Source organism: Cottoperca gobio, chromosome 11, assembly GCF_900634415.1.
Source record: "Cottoperca gobio chromosome 11, fCotGob3.1, whole genome shotgun sequence".
Taxonomy (NCBI): domain Eukaryota; kingdom Metazoa; phylum Chordata; class Actinopteri; order Perciformes; family Bovichtidae; genus Cottoperca; species Cottoperca gobio.
The window spans coordinates 12158406-12174427 of record NC_041365.1 but is presented as its reverse complement, the minus strand read 5'-3'; the positions used below and the strand labels follow the sequence as shown (position 1 = coordinate 12174427).

Genomic DNA, 16022 nt, shown 5'->3' with positions numbered 1-16022 from the left:
TTAAAATCATCATCCATTGTACTGCATTTGGGTCCTCACCGAACCGTGACAGTGTGAGTATATTCTGAAGCCTTGGATCCCCCTTTACAGATGAAGCACACGCTATGATGATGTTGTTGTTGTTTATATCTATTATAAACATTAAATTGTAAATAAAAAAAGGTAACTACAGTTCTCCAGGTCAAGAATGAACTCTCAAGCTCTAACAACTATGCGCCACACTTTTGTTTTGAAGTGTGGTTAAATGTGGACATGCACATGCACTAAGTGGATGAATAAGATGATTCTACATTGATAAGATTATTCATATGGCAAATTATGCTCTTTTGGTGGATCAGAAAAAAACAACATGAAGCAATATACATAGCCTTGTATTTAGTAATAACTAAACAAGTAAGTACTGTGAGATGAGAGAGTACAGGCTTGTGGAAAAGGTTGTTCATTGTATTTTTAGTTTTGCACTTTAAACATGCATACGTCTCATGTATGTTGTTTATTGCCCTTGTAAAGCACTTGTGAAACTGTGTGAAAAGTGCTGTAATTCAAGTTGCTACTAACTAAAATGATCCCTATAACTTTGCTTGGAAACCTGTAAGGACCCCTTCACAGACCATTGCTAGATCCCACATAATACAACATAAAGCAACAATACAGCAAATAAAAGGGAGCATATATTCAGAAGTAGGGCAATCTTTTTTTCTTTGTTATGTGTGCTCATATAATAATAATCGATAGGCCCAGGGACAACAATTTAAAAGTTAGGTAATGCTGTCAAATCGGATACTGCTATCTCCTATATTTCTCATGTACGTGAATGCAGCATCAGGCTCCTCCTAAACCAGAAGTAAAACCGGGTGACGTATGTACTTACACTCCGCGAGTTTCGCCTGTCAGGTAATACTTGAATATCCTGTAACTTTCACCACGGCTGTGAAACCAAACACTAGCAGTGCGAAAGAGCCTGACAGACTGAACCCAGGCGAGAAACTTCTTCTCCCATAACTGTGTATTGATTGAAACAGTTGCATAATCAATGCTGTCGCTGGTGTGTTGCGGAACAAATATTAGCTGTTTTCACTAAGGAAAGGTACGATCCGATTATAATTTACAAACATGCGGGATTCAGGTTTTCCTTTAAAAGTACTTCGTTTGGTTTTATGCCAGGCTGCTGCAAGGTAAACGTGGACTAGCGTGACATTGTTATGTATTACATTACATATTGCTTCTGCTCATAATCTGGCAATTTGATTGATTTCATTCTTCAGTGCAAAGTTGTAAACGCTAAGTTATTTACATTAGAAAAGACTGGCGTTATGCAAGACGTTTGGTAATTTACCCCTGACGTCAGAGTTTGATTACGCACGTGACTAGTAGAAATATTTGTATTTCAAGAAAGTGGACCAGTTAATCCTGAGACATAATTACCCAGGCTAAACATATCTAACTTTATACTTTTTCAATGTGTTTGCACGTTAAAGTCACATAATTCTCTATCCATGCACTGTATATGACCTTTTAACCTATCTGCTCTGGCGACAGCTGATTCTTCTGTAATCACACATGTATTCACCGTGCAGCTGTTTTCGTATGTGTTTATTTGCAGGAACCTATGACTCTTTGTGAAACGTGTGCGCTCACTCATCTCTCCAGCCACATACTGTATATGCATGCTGCTCTCTTCATTCTTTGTTTTCTCTCTGCTCCGTGTTATCCCCCAGTAGTTGCGGTCAGGCAAACTTAACCAGCATGTTGGCACCACAGGCGGATCGGGTCATGGCACTTGGAGAATGGGAGGAACGCTGGCAGGAGGACAGAATTGGTTTCCATCAGCATCATGTACACAAGTAAAGCCCCCACTGTTATCTGTCTCCTTGGTGGGATAAGGGAAACGTGCATGTGTGGTTTTGCAAGATAACATTAACTGTACATGCAAATGGCCACTTAAGTGATCCCATAAAAATGTCAGAAGATTCCTTGTGAACAGACGCATAAGGACTATCAACTAGGCTGTTTCAGTCCATACATCCCCCTCTCAGTCATAGATTACATGTATTTGAGTTAGTGTTTTTCATAGGGTTAAGAACTTTGAATTGAGCGATGATGTAACCCTGACTATTACAAATTAATATCCAGGAATGTCTGGTGTTGGCTGTTAATAGCTGTTCGTTTCTGGCAGGATGCTGGAGAGCCACATTGATAAAGTTCTTGCCGGACGGACAGGAGTTCGCTTCTTCTTCCCTCTCTGTGGGAAAGCTGTAGATATGAAATGGTATGAAACCATTACTATATCTAATAAGGAAGATCACTGTTGCTGTTTTTCAGTTATAATTTCTGCTAAGAAAAAAAATTACACACACAGTATAATATAACATTTGCTCTTCGTGCTTCTAAATTCCTTCTACTGTGTGAATCCAAGGCTAGCAGACATGGGCCATTCAGTGGTTGGCGTGGAGATATGTGAAAAGGCTATAAAACAGTTCTTTGAGGAGAACAACATGACTTACAGCGAGGAGCCTGTCCCTGCCATACCTGGAGCAAAGGTTTACAAGGTAGGAGTTCAATAAACTTAAGAATTTCATCATTTGCAAAACATTGTAAGAGTGGAATAGACTTCATTATAGCTCTGCAAGGGTGAGAATCCTGTTTCCTATTCCAGACAAAACACTAGAAGCTTGGGAGTTCAATACCATGCTGTCACCATTGTACCTCTGAGCAAGGTACTTAACCCTGAGTTGCTCCAGGGAGACTGTCCCTGTACTTAGTTCACTCTTTGTCTGCTAAATGACCTGTAATGTAATGTAATGTATTGTTGTCAAAGTTACATTATACAGGCATGGGAAATAAGTTTGAACTTGACACAAGTCTGCACTGCATAACCACATAACAGTAATACAACTCTGAAAATAAAAGCATACAGGATGAACAAAAAGAATTGCAGTTGCATTTTAAAATTCCAAACATTATGGTATGCTTTGTTCCAAACATTATGGTATGCTTTGACAAATGGCAGTAATGGTAGGTATCTCATGTAAAAAGTCCAGTTAATGGGACCCACATGTGAGAACAGTAGATGGAAAAACATATTGTATTTCAGGGTTTTCCCTAACATTGTGGAAGACATAAGTGCACATATTTGGAGGGTTTTTTGGGGGAACCCCCCTCCAAAAAAATGTTGAGTATTTCAATAACAAATATGCAGTTTCACATAATTCTGGCCCATAATTATTATTATTATTATTATCATATCTGTGTACAAAAAGCTAGAGCACACAATACATTCATTCAGTTATGCTCTCCACATTTATTCTACATGCGGCTTTGGTGCTGCACCTGTAATGGTAGGGAAATCCCTGTACTTCCATATATTTACAACATTGTGAATCCACGTTGTCTTTGTTCCACAGGGTTCAGAGAGAAATATCTCCCTATATCAATGTGACCTTTACAGCTTCTCCAGGTTAGTAAACTGTATAAGTGTTTATCACTGTTAAAGATGTTATATTACTAGCACAGGTAAATGTTTAACACAAACTATGATTATTTTTCTCTCATTTTCACAGTTCCATTGCGGGTCAGTTCGGGGCAATCTGGGACAGGGGATCTCTAGTGGCCATCAACCCCAGAGACAGAGAAAAGTAAGAGGAGACTGAAAATAGAAGATTAATTTTATTTTAAAACATTGTGTTCATCATTTAAAAAAAATAAAATATGACACCTAACCCCAAAATGAAATTAAAACGTCTTAAAAGTATTTACATGTATACTTTACATAATGCTATAATGTATAGGTTATAATTATAGTTGTATGTTGTAATAAAACAATACATATTCCCCATGTTGTCTTACTACATTCTCTCTCACAATACCACAGGTATGCCGCTCTCATAATTTCTCTAATGACCAAAGACTGCAGATACCTTTTGGACACTATGTTGTACAATCCTGAACTATATCAAGGTAACTGTCCATTTTGTTTTTAAACATCAGACAATGTATATATAGTAATGTACATCCCTGGTAAAACAAAACAAAATACTCTATTACAACTATTAATATTTAAATGCCTAGGGTCAGTGTGTTTGTATATGAAAAATAAAATACATTTGTGACTGCATTTGTCTTTCAGGTCCTCCCTTTTTTGTGCCTGATGAGCAACTTAGCAGCCTGTTTGGTGAGTGTTGTTAAGAACATTAATGGAGTGATTCTGTGCAATCATAAAACTATAAATGAACCACAAAATATGCACAGTGGTACAGTAGAAAGTTCTTGTTAGTTGGATACATGCTGAACTATGGAGGCTGAAATTAATTAGTAGATTTTAATTGTGCATTTCTTTTCCCCAGGGAACAGCTGTGATATAAAACTGCTGCATTCTGTGGGTGCTCTGACAGACAGACAACGAGGCTGGGGGCTGGACGACCTGACCGAAAATATTCACCTCATCATTCCAAAGAGCATTTAAAAAGTAACTTGCATGTTAAGAGAGCTTTAGAAGCGCAAATCTTGGGCATTTATTTGCAAACACTGGTCTTTCTTTAATGCTTTCATATCTTTTTTAATAGTTATATTGTGGAGGGGAATGAAGTGGCATGAAATTAAAATGTAAGGAGAATATCAAAACTGTTTTAAACTCATTTTCATAAAGCCTCTAAGAACTATAACGTATAAAGTTTTGAATGCCTGACAAAATAAAACTTATTTTGTAACAAGATGTCTGTGGCTTTATTGAAACCAGTTGGGTTGCTGTTCTGTATTACTGAACATATTGACAGTTGATAATATTCACTTTTATACAGACTATTAATATAAGTATAAACATTAAACTGAATTTACAAAAAAATACACAGAAAAAACAGTAAGGGGAAAAAGTATGACATAATGCTGGTGTGTTGAACTCATAGGAGTCCGTTTATAACATTATTATATAGACTAAAGTTTTTAAGGCCTTCAAATTCTGAATCCATTATTTTTAACCATGTTTTACAGCTGGGATTTCTGAGACCCCCAAGCAGAAGTAGGACAAAGTGTCATGTTCTGTAGAGGAAAATGTTTATTAGCAACTCTAATAAAATTAGGGAAAGTCATGAAGTATAAATGTGATTAAACACTTATGTTTTGAGGGTAAAGACTAATGTAACAGAACTATGCTTGTATGAACGGAAAAGAAAAAGCGTCACGTAACAATACGTCAGGGACGCAGCTTCTTCCCCCATTGGCTGTTGCCTGGATACAGTGCTTACATTGGCAAACGGCAAGGAGGAAGGAGCACGAGCTACTCGTAGAAGTTTTGTTCACAAAAATGCCGAAACTTTCCGAGGAGCCGAGTAACGTAAGTTGTCACATTGAGATATAATAACTTCAAAACGTTTTGAAGACGTTGTGTGATAAAAACAATACTCTCTGTTACCGTAATACCGTTACAAGTTTACCGGTAATTTAACTATCACTGTGGTGGTGGTCACGTGGTTTCTAATAGAACACCGGAAAGTTGTGAGATCAATACCCCGAGTTGTTCAAGGACGGTCACTTTACTTAGTTCACTGTCGTTCTGGATAGGAGCTGCTAAATTACTACTAATAATAATAATACTAATAATAATAATTAGCTAGCCTCCTACCTACCAGTGTTGGTAGTGAAAGTTGAACTTAATTGATGTTAACCGTCTGAAATGTCCAAGTGTCTTATCAAAGTAACGTTAATGGTCAATATTTACAATTCGTCTAAAAGTTGCACATTTAAAAAGGACTAACATTGAAGAAATACCTTTCAGGTGAGTGTACAGCCTCCAGGCCGCTGGGTGTGGAGGGATGACACTCTAACATTGGAGTATGTCAGGTGAGGGAAGCTGCGCCAAATTACTAGCTAGCATGCACCTGCTAGCAGTCACGAGATGCCGTTAAACTATAACAAAAACATCTTCTCACTCTTTATGTTCTAGTTCAACAGAGGAGGGTGTTTTGAGGAAAAGGAGGCAAACTAATGTCAATTTCAAGGATCTTCAACAGCGATCAGAGTGGTAGGTCTGCAACAGGCAGCTTTCAAACGTGTATTTCTTTTAAATATAAGTATCAGCTTTATTCAACTGTGTTTTTGTTTTGTTCTTTTTAATTGCACACGATGTTTTGCTCCTCACATTCACTGACTAACATGCACATGCTCATCACCGCCTATTCTCTTATTCCTCAGGTTGGCTGATATCTGCACGTTGAACCACAGAGGGCGCCAAAGCATTAGAAAGAGCCTGAGCCCTGCTCATCTGCATGCTTACAGGTTCTCAGTGATGAAGAGGCGAGGGGACCGCATCACCACGGATGATGTTAAACGCAAGTGACAATATGTTGTTGAATCTCCTGTAAGAGCATTGCTATTTGCTGAACTGATGCACACATTGTCCAGCTTTATTAACCTGGCTTATCCCACTTATACAATACAATTTGGTTGACCAAAATTAGGTTTGATCCACGAATTATAGATCTTCATATCAAATACAAAATAAAACTAAACTTTGCTCTTCGATAATGGTAATATCATTTTGCTAAAGCATGACATAGTTGTATACCCAGTGTGTGCTAGATGACCTTTGACCTTGTTCTGACAAAGCTGTCTGTGTTGTAGAGGTGGCTGTCAGTTTACTACAGGAGAATTACTCGCTTCCCATTCCGTTCTGCTTCTTGGCTATACTGAAGTAAGGAATACAAAGACACAGTTTCCATTGTTACACATTGATAAGCTAAGTCTTGCACTAACACTAATTGCTTGTCTGTGTCCAGGAGTAAAGAGCTTGATGAAGTCCTGACTGCCCTTCTCCTTTACCTGTCTTGTTTCTTTGAATACAAGTCTCTGGAGAATACACCAAAGTCTTTAATGGCGTAAGTGTGTTAAGAATGGAAGAGTGTTGTCTTTTGTCGTTTTTTTACTCATGTATGCTACAGGCTGGTGATTGCCTTTATTGTAAAGTTGTGGTAGTTTTCTTATCACAGTTACTATCTGTGTTTCCTCCCCTGTGGGACCTTTTTATTTATATGTTTATTTTTATTTTTTCCTTTGTCCTGTATTTCTACACCCTCATTGCCTTTCTTACCAATCTGCCAGCGTAGACATCACCCCAGAGCACAAGATGATGGCAGAGGCGTTGGCCAAAAAAGAGATAACACAAAAGAAGCTGGCTGTCTGCTACTTTAGCCTAATGATGGACCTTGAGATAGAACAGCATCGACACACACCATATCACAAGTGAGTATTTCTTCAGATTCAGAACAAGTGGCAGACAGAGAAAGTATTCCCTCTGCAATGTTTTCACTCAGTTGAATTGTAACCGGGGTGCATCATTTTGTAATACCTTTTCAAAATACCTCCTGGGTACCATTGGATAGCAGTAGTGACTAAACTAATAACGTGACAAGCTCTGCCAAAGCTACTGTAGTCCTGTCACAATGCTTCTCTCATTTAAATGTCTTACTTTAAATGTAACATGTTACATTTCTGTCAAGTCCGTCTTGATACAAGTTTTTGGTTGTTGTCATTGTTTCTCCTGTCCGTACAGCCATGAATAGATCAGTTAGATATGGGGGTGCACAGTATATTTTCTGTGCAAAAATGCATTCTAAAGTTAAGTTGAAGCTAATATGAGGCTTCAGCATCGTGAGTTAGAAAAATCAAGTAGGTAATCTTCCAAGGTAAAAGTATTTTTAGTACAACATTTCTGTGTGTGTTTCCTTTGTGACTTCTTTTCTTTAGTTCGGACTTTACATTACGTTCTTTGTTCTCAGTTCTCTTTTTTTAAAGAGAACTGAAAAAAAGATTAGAAAATTGACATGAGTTAACCAATTACAGTTTCCCACACCACACCAAGCTCTTTTTTTTTTTTTCAGGGGCCGGATGTCTTCAAACAGCACAGAATGGCTGCTGCATGCGGTAGGTGCAATAAGAATCCAATATTGCGCTGCAAATGTACTTATCACCTCAAATGCAAATGTGCCACTCCAATGAATCCAACAACCAACCGCCTAATGTTTTCTTTTTTTAAAACTTGATAAGTTTGACTCGTAACTGACCTGAAATTTCTTCCCCTGCAAAATCAGCATGTTGAAACATCTGAAACGGTATTGCCTCATCTGCACAGAAAAAAAAGAAAGCCTTCAGCTGGTCATAGTGAAGGCAAGTTCACCATCTGTGAATACAGACGGCAGTGTGCAGAACACGGCGACATTGAGTGCTGGTTATGCCTGCTGGCTTTAATGAATTAGTTAGTGGGAGGAGATGTTGACTCAACACAGGTGCTATGCATTGACAGGCTCTCCACTATTTAGCCAGGTGGGTGGACAAGGAGAGAAATATCACCTGCTCTGTATGTGATCCCTTTTTTGGCTAGAAATAGCTTGGAAGTGGAAGAAAGAAAGCATGTTGAAATTGAATGAATGTCTAACTATTGAATTAAGGAAATCATTTATTTGAGTTTAAAGAACTCCAGGTAACACTCTTCACTCTTTTCCCCTCTAGTGCTTGTACAGCTTTTTCTGTTACGTGGCCTGGGTGACGTTTGACAGGAAGGACCTGAGGGACATTCAAGAGGAGGTGGGGCGTCTTTTGTACTCGGACACCTTCGACACGGCAGTAAGTAAAAGGACTGATGGGGACTCAGGAACGACCTTCACTACTGTTAATGCTTCAGTGAAGACCGAAGAAGATGACCCCGAGGAGACAGGATGTAATGGCACATTTAAGCACAGGTGCGTTAAAGCCGACGAAAGGTTGAGTTTAGGATAGGTAGCATACAGTGGGCTTTTATAGCTGCTTGCTGCTGCTGAAAACATTTCTGATGAGAGCGGTGAACCAAAACAGTGGAGCTTCAGGCCTGAAAACCAAAATCAATAAGCAAACAACGCTATAAAGCTCCATAGAGCTGAGGGTAACTGCAGAGTTCGGTAATATTTCTCTGTGGATTCATCACAAACGGCGACCTTTTTTATATAGAAATAGTCATGCTATCCATTGTTAATATAAAAGTTTGAACTAATTTGATCTATTTTTCTAATCACCAATATGTTAAACCAATCTGACCCGGATTTGACATTTTATCAAGTAAAGAACTTAATGGCTCAGGCAGTAAAGTTGTGTGTGTTTGATGGATGTCGTGTCAGACTTCCAACTGGAATATGACGATTGATGTCGATAGATTCATGGCTTTGTCCAAAATAGAAGGACTGTCTGACAGCTTGTTTTATGTTGCTTTGCTGTTTCTGACACAAGATTGGCAGTTGTGTAAGCTGTCAAGAGGCCCAATGCTCTTTCCTGCTGTCAGGTTAACAATCAAAAAAACGACGCTTGAAGTTTGCTCGCCTCCTGTGGGTGGATGTACACAACATGATTTTGGAGTAGCATCAGCACTACTTCCAGCTGTCTTGCAGACATACAAAAAAAGTGATTTAAAAACAAAACATTTCACAATGTATGTTTTATATTACCACCTGGATGTTGAGAATGTGGCTACCATTGCAGCTTTCCTGATTCATTAGTTCTGGATATTTGTTTGAGTTTCAACCATGAGCACTATGGGTATGTATGACACAATGGAATATGTGAGGCATGTCTCCTTTTTTTACATGCTTATACAGCTGTTGTCTGTGTTCTCTCATTTTATACTAACTGTTGAGTAAGTACTAGAAAGAAATTTGTACATGCGTGCATGAATACACTTTTTTCCCCATGTGTTCCTCTAATATGTCTTTTTTCTTTACATCTGGATGTTTCTCTTGGGTGCTTATATTCAATAAATTCATTGTATTTATTTGACCCTGCTCCTTTGGTCTGACTTTTCCCCCAGAAGGTCCCAGAGGCGGCCGTCCCTCAGCAGTATAGTTAATCAGCGATCCCCACTGATGGTGTCTCTGCTGCCCTCGCCCAAAGAACGCTCACCCCATCTGTTTCCCAGCGGCCGGGCCAGGAGGCAGAGCCCGCTGCAGGCCGAGCACTGTGACACCAAGGCCCTAACGGAGGAGCTCAACCAGCAGCTGGCCACTCTCAGGTGGTGTGAAACATTACAAAACATGTCACATGACACTCAGGAGGATGTGATTTGCTTTGATCAAGTATATGATTATTTGTAAAATAACAGTTACTGCTATTTGCATGATGATACATATGAAACATACAATGACTTGTGACCACGTGGGGCACAGAATTATTCCAAAAAAGCTCACAAAAACACACCAGTAATAAACTATGTAGTTATCCTGCAGGCAGCCACGTTAAGATCCTATACTGTAGGTGTCTTGTTTTTGAACTCTATCTGAGTTTTTACCTCGCTAGATGCTAGACTTTCTTCACCAGTGGCTTGATCGCTGTAAAGGACTGCCTACGGTTTTATTATATATGTCGGGAGGTATTCAGAGCCATAAGAATCTGCCAAACAATCTACCAATGTTTGTGCAGCTGAAAAATCAAACCCATACACTTAAAACTCCATAAAGCTGCAGGGTCATTCTTCTTCTTTTTTAAAAACTTTCATAAGAAATGTCTCTGCTGTCTCCTGCTTGTTTTGTTTGAACTTTTTAGAAATTGGTAACTAGTATGAAATATGGAACTTTCTTGTGATTAGATGCCATAAAACCCACTCCCCATGACTCTGTTAGTCGTGCTCCCTGGGGTCATATTGTGTTAAAGAACCCTTTGTCTGGTTTTAACCGAATAATCTCAGATTTCATATGTAATGGGAATCTTTATTGCCAGTTAACCACATCTTTAATAAACTGAAAGAGTGGAATGATTCAGACACTAAAACTTTCCACAACTTTAGATATATTGTGTTTATTTCACGTGTGTCTTTGTGCCAAGACAGACTGGAGAAAACAACTTGGTTTGTCTTATTTTCTTTCTTAAATCAGCTTTGGGATTCTTGGCAAGCCATTGAGAGAGTTCAGCCACAGCACCCTGATGGCCCACGGAGAAGAGAAAAACAACAGGGATGAGGATGACGACCATGAATCAGAAAGCGATGTTAATAACAACAGTAAGGATCATCCTGGCATCAAAGTTCGAGGTAGCAGGTCGACCTTCATGTGACCCAAGTTGACAGGCATTGCCAGATCCGGCAGCACCACCCATGTAAACACAAGACTCTCTGCAGCTGCTGCCGTTGAGTCAGTGACCTCCGATACAAAATGATGCATATGTGTGAAAGTGGCAGAATGTTTTGAGTGTGACTGTGCATTTTCATTGGTATAATACAGATGTTGTATGTGTGTGTATAGTCTTCCGAATGCATTCCTCAGCACAGCCCACAGGGTCGCAAACTGAGAGAAAGACAGTTTTCTTTCTGCTTTGCTCATATATGGCTCATTTTCAAAAGAACCTCCCTGGACTGTCATCACACACACACACCTACCTGAATTCAAATCAGTTTCTTATTTGCCAGCTGCAGGTGCTGTTGAATAAAATATTATGGAATCCATAACAACTGTGAAGGTCTGCACTTTCTATAGAGTCTGAAATATATTCAATTCACATGAAAATGAAGGAAGTCCTGCACATTGCATGCATAATTCACGTTGGATAATGTGTATTTGGGAAATTAAATTATACAGTCTTCACACAGTTTGTCATCCCGATCAGTGTTTACTTTTATTTATCTGTTTAGATCATTGAAGGTTCCCTTAGACCACTGAGACATTGTGTGTCATTGTGCTGCCTCACAGCAGGTAGTACACAGTAACAGTAACATGACACACACACACACATACACACGCACAAACTCTCACATTTTCACACACCACTATCTGGCCAAGCTTGGTAGCAGAAGGGGCTTTGCCTTCGCCCTAATTGGCTACGTAATCTGGGACACCAGGAGCAGAGTTAAGCCCTCTGAGGAGGAGGAGGAGGAGGAGGAGGAGGAGGCCTGGGAATCTTGTGCATTATGGTGGGGGATGGTTCACACTATATTCTAAATTAGTTAAAACAATTATAAGTGCTCTTGGTTTAAATTTACACTGTTCCACAAGTCAAGCGCTGCCTTTTTTTTCTCCAAGTATTTCTAATGTCACTTAGTTACTCCCTTTGAAGACATTTCAGTTTTCAGTCTAAATATGGGAGGGGTGTCTATCTTCTCATCTAAATCTCAGAAAGCAAATAAGTATATTTCCCAGCGTGTCGAACCATTCCTTTTAACTCTAAAACTTTGCTGTGACTTCTTGTTGGATTGTCTCTAATCATCAGTAGATCTCTCGTGAAGCAAATGCACTACTCTTTTCTTCATCAGTAAATACAGCAGGATTTAATTCCGGTACAATCTCATTAGACCGTTCTTTAACTTGATGGTACCACCTGATGTTGACCCTGAAACTTAAAGGCTGGGTTTCAAAATATTACAGGATAGTAACAAAATCATTGTCGTTATCCACTAATGGTATCTCCTCTTTGCTGAATTCACAGCAAAGAGGAGATAATCGGAAGTTAATTAAAAAACTGGAGTGACATCTCCACAGAAATGCTGCACACTTATGATTCATTCATCAGTCAGAATGATTTAAATTGTCTTTCAAAATTCCTGAAAGTTTTTCTTTTTTCAGAATGAGATATCCAGCAGTGGCACTAAAAAGTAAAGCTTTCTAATTTGGGTGTGACACATCTTTTTCCATCTGCGTGTTAAAGGTTTAATGAGTCACACCATGTCAAGGGTGTGATATTATGTGGGTGAACTCAACAGTTCAGTTGAGCATGGTGTTAGTGTTTTCAGATAGTTCAACGTACACATATACTGGTCTAGCACCATGGCAAGAAGAGCATATCCACATTTCAGCCACAATGACTATGGGTACTTGTATGATTTTGGGGAAGCACTGGCACAATACACAATTACCTCTTTACTACAGTTTGTGTTACACACATCTATAGGTCGCTGGCCTTTGTATATGAAGGAAGTCACCTTGCGATATGTGTGGCTAAGATGGTGCCGGAGGAATTTAGTTTGGCAGTACTTGTGATCAGGGGAGTTTTAGGCTTTGCTGTGCACAAAGGGCAGACTGTTATCGGGTGGGATTAGTGGTTTTCAAAAGTTTCTGGGGAAACGCTGTTTGTACTGTTCTGAATGGTTTTTAGTGATTTTGAATTTTCCCTGCGAGGTGGAAGATTGCACTGGGAAGTTTGTCATAAATAGGAAAAATCACACCTTTTTTCAAATGAGTTAAATGACTGCAAAATTTCCTCTTAAATCATAAATTAATTGAAAATCTTTTAAAGCTAAACTGTGATGCACAAAGGGGTATGTGTGTGTGCACGCTACACAGAGCTTTAAAAGGACAAAGGGGGATTCTTAAGAGAGAGGATAGGACATTTAACTTCTGACTAATTGCTTTCTTTGGAGCTGCTACAGCCGGTAACTGTGAGACAGATAGCTGTGAGGTAGGAGTTTCTAATTTGCTAATTGTTTTACAGAACCAGTTAAAATGGCCTCATCTTTTACTTGAAAACACTTCAACATCCAGCTTTTGGTTCTTTAGAACACCTGGAACTGAGATTAAAGGTGGGCAGAAGGTAAACATTTAATTAAAGGCACACACTTGCAAATCAGGGTAAAAAACTAATCCTGCATGTATTTTACTTGCAGCTACACATTTTAATTTTTGACCTCAAAAGTGGAGACATTATTCATTTATACCAGCAGGGGGAGACTTTGCCCATAAATGGCTGAACTCTGGGACTGGGGGGGGACTTCAAACTGATATAACTCTTTTTAGTGATTAACTCTATCTGTATTGTATGATGTATTTGTAACAGGATGTTATGTGCCTTTTTATTCATATATTAAGAGTGGTGCATTGATTTCATGGCATGCCTATGGCACCAATGAAGGACTAATCATATGTGCTCATAATACCGTATCTGCATAATAAACGGAGACTTGATTGTAATTTAGTGCAGTGACTGATTCAAATTGTGGAATCCTCATTAGGGTGCAATTAATGATCGTTATCTAGACGTGGAGATAAATGGCTCAATTAGTCTGTTATCCGACCTCACCAGTAGAAACAATTACAATAGCCTAATTAATAATCATTGATATACTTACAGCACGTCACTGCACAACATAATCGGTTTGTTATGATTGCTGTGTAATTATTGGCTTCCTTTTTTTGCTACTTTGTCGCAAGTTCTCTCTCTCTCGCGGTGACATGGCCGTAAAGAGCGCACGCACTCACTAGCGCGTCAGTCGAGCTCGTGCTTAACGCTTTGTCGTCGTTATTTTAAGTGAGCGCTGAGGGAGAGAAGAGAGCGAGCTAGGTTCCTCGTGCGGATTTCTCTGACACAAGGCGCGTGGAGGACTTTGCAATTAAACCGTACTTGTTTGTATATATTTCTGTCAGATTTACACAGAAAAGAAAAAAAGAAGAAGAAAAAAAATAGAAGTGCTTGGAGAGAGGGGGGGAGGAATAACCAAAACGCAACACGTATCCGGTGGGATCCCACTCCTGAGAGAGAGAAGCGGCAGGAGTTGGAGCGAAGGGTGCAAGGAAAGCGAGAGGGAGAAGAAGAAGAAGAAGAAGAGAAGAAGAAGAAGAAGAGGGGAAAGATTAGACATTTCGCTCGTAACAACGCGTTTTGAATTAATAAAGAGGAATAATGAGGAGCGTTTGGATAATTTTCACCCTCGGGCTGACCGTCTTCCTCTCCGGGGAAAGGGTAAGTTTTTGGAAAGCAAACTTAAAACGGGGATATAGCTGTGGGGGAAAAGGCAACTTTGGGTCCACGTACGGACCACTTGCTGTTTTTTTGTAGTTTGTTTGAGCATTTGCTGGTTTCCATGTGTGTTTATTCTCTATGTTGTGTGCAAAACACTGATTTACTATGATGGAATAAACAATGAGAAACGTTTCATTTGTAGTTTGCCGAGAAGTCCGACTGTTTGTCCATTGAATCTCTGTGTCTGACAACTAAGCAGACAGGCCTATTGCTGCCACTTTGCAGAAGACTTAGCCTATAAATGAATTCCTTAAATCATATTAGATGCTGAAATATGCATGAAGCTCAAGTAGAGCCTGTAGAGGTCAATGTGCTTTTCTCATTGCTTGCCTGTAGGTGTTCAGCATTTTTTTTGTAACATGGAGAAATACTTTAAAGGGACCTATGTGGATGAAGTTTATTCCACGAGCTTGTATTTGTTGCTTAAACATGTCTTTAACATGTATATGGTAATAACCAGTAAAGACACAATTGTATTATTATTATTATTATTATTATTATTATTTTATTCTTTAGAAATATCACATGGCTTAAAGACGACATGGCATCAACAATAAAGGATATGAACACTGCCTGTGAGGGAACACAGAGCGCCTTTACATGAGTATTATAGCTATATTGCAGTCAGTTGTTGTTATAGTGTTGATTCCTATGACAGCTGTGGACAGGTCCATGCTCACTGCAATAGATGCATTATTGAAGTAAATGTTGTCATTATTGGAGCTTACTGGGCACATAAACTTTTCTTTTGGTGGCAATCATTGAATGGTTGTGACATTTTAATTAACAGGGCTCATCTGAACAATATCCTAACTTTTATTCTCAAATATCCCTTTCCCTCTAGTTTTAAACCCACATATTGCTCTTCATCTCTACTGTTTCCTTGCTCTAGTTTGAGATTCATGTCAGTGTTGTGCCTCCTAACTGCGTCTGCATCACTCTGCAAAATATTCCGGGCTGCTGCAATGACAGATTTTGGCACTTTCATGTGCAGCCCCTGTCATTATTGTCCCCTCCTGTTGTTTCTCTGTGGGTTGTGACTTGTCGCTTGGCGCAGTGCCTCCTGTTAGAGCCACTGATTCAGACGCTTGTTTTAATGACTCATTGTTTTGCACGAGATCTCCCTCAGAGCACTTCAATATTTATTTTTTTACATGTTTTCTATGATTTCACACCAATATACACAGTGACCATAAAATGGGAAATATAAGAGTACAGTACTTTTACGACAGTGTCCACAACCATTAAAAGTCTCACCAAGATAGCACCTATTGCAATACTACATTGGA

At 39.2% G+C, this 16022-nt stretch overlaps 3 protein-coding genes across 9 annotated transcripts in view; all 3 read left to right on the top strand.

Moving 5' to 3' along the window:
• Positions 1-4711, top strand: LOC115016187 (probable thiopurine S-methyltransferase). 6 transcript variants are annotated; one of them, XM_029443874.1, is made up of 9 exons: positions 1-53; positions 1722-1844; positions 2177-2269; positions 2417-2549; positions 3405-3457; positions 3561-3635; positions 3872-3957; positions 4127-4171; positions 4344-4711. In XM_029443874.1, exons 2-9 carry the CDS (start codon positions 1747-1749, stop codon positions 4460-4462), a joined length of 702 nt encoding a protein of 233 aa, XP_029299734.1. In that variant the 5' UTR covers positions 1-53; positions 1722-1746; the 3' UTR covers positions 4463-4711. The 6 variants fall into 6 exon arrangements, with proteins under 6 accessions (XP_029299734.1, XP_029299735.1, XP_029299731.1 ...); XM_029443875.1 differs by having other exon boundaries at positions 34-53; positions 1719-1844; XM_029443871.1 differs by lacking the exon at positions 1-53 and adding an exon at positions 908-1175.
• Positions 4712-5205: 494 nt separating this feature from the next.
• ppp1r36 (protein phosphatase 1 regulatory subunit 36) lies at positions 5206-11462 on the top strand. 2 transcript variants are annotated; one of them, XM_029442531.1, is made up of 11 exons: positions 5206-5329; positions 5771-5835; positions 5939-6016; positions 6187-6323; positions 6616-6685; positions 6771-6869; positions 7093-7233; positions 7872-7914; positions 8500-8729; positions 9827-10024; positions 10884-11462. In XM_029442531.1, the coding sequence occupies exons 1-11, from the start codon at positions 5300-5302 to the stop codon at positions 11059-11061; spliced, it is 1269 nt and encodes a 422-aa protein (XP_029298391.1). In that variant the 5' UTR covers positions 5206-5299; the 3' UTR covers positions 11062-11462. The 2 variants fall into 2 exon arrangements, with proteins under 2 accessions (XP_029298391.1, XP_029298390.1); XM_029442530.1 differs by having other exon boundaries at positions 9824-10024.
• A 2748-nt stretch (positions 11463-14210) lies between these two features.
• Positions 14211-16022, top strand: part of sdc2 (syndecan 2) — a 41170-nt gene continuing 39358 nt past the window's right edge. The window contains exon 1 of the mRNA XM_029443613.1: positions 14211-14673. Within this exon, the coding sequence (XP_029299473.1) occupies positions 14614-14673 (60 nt within the window). The 5' untranslated portion in view covers positions 14211-14613. The remainder of the gene's footprint in view (positions 14674-16022) is intronic.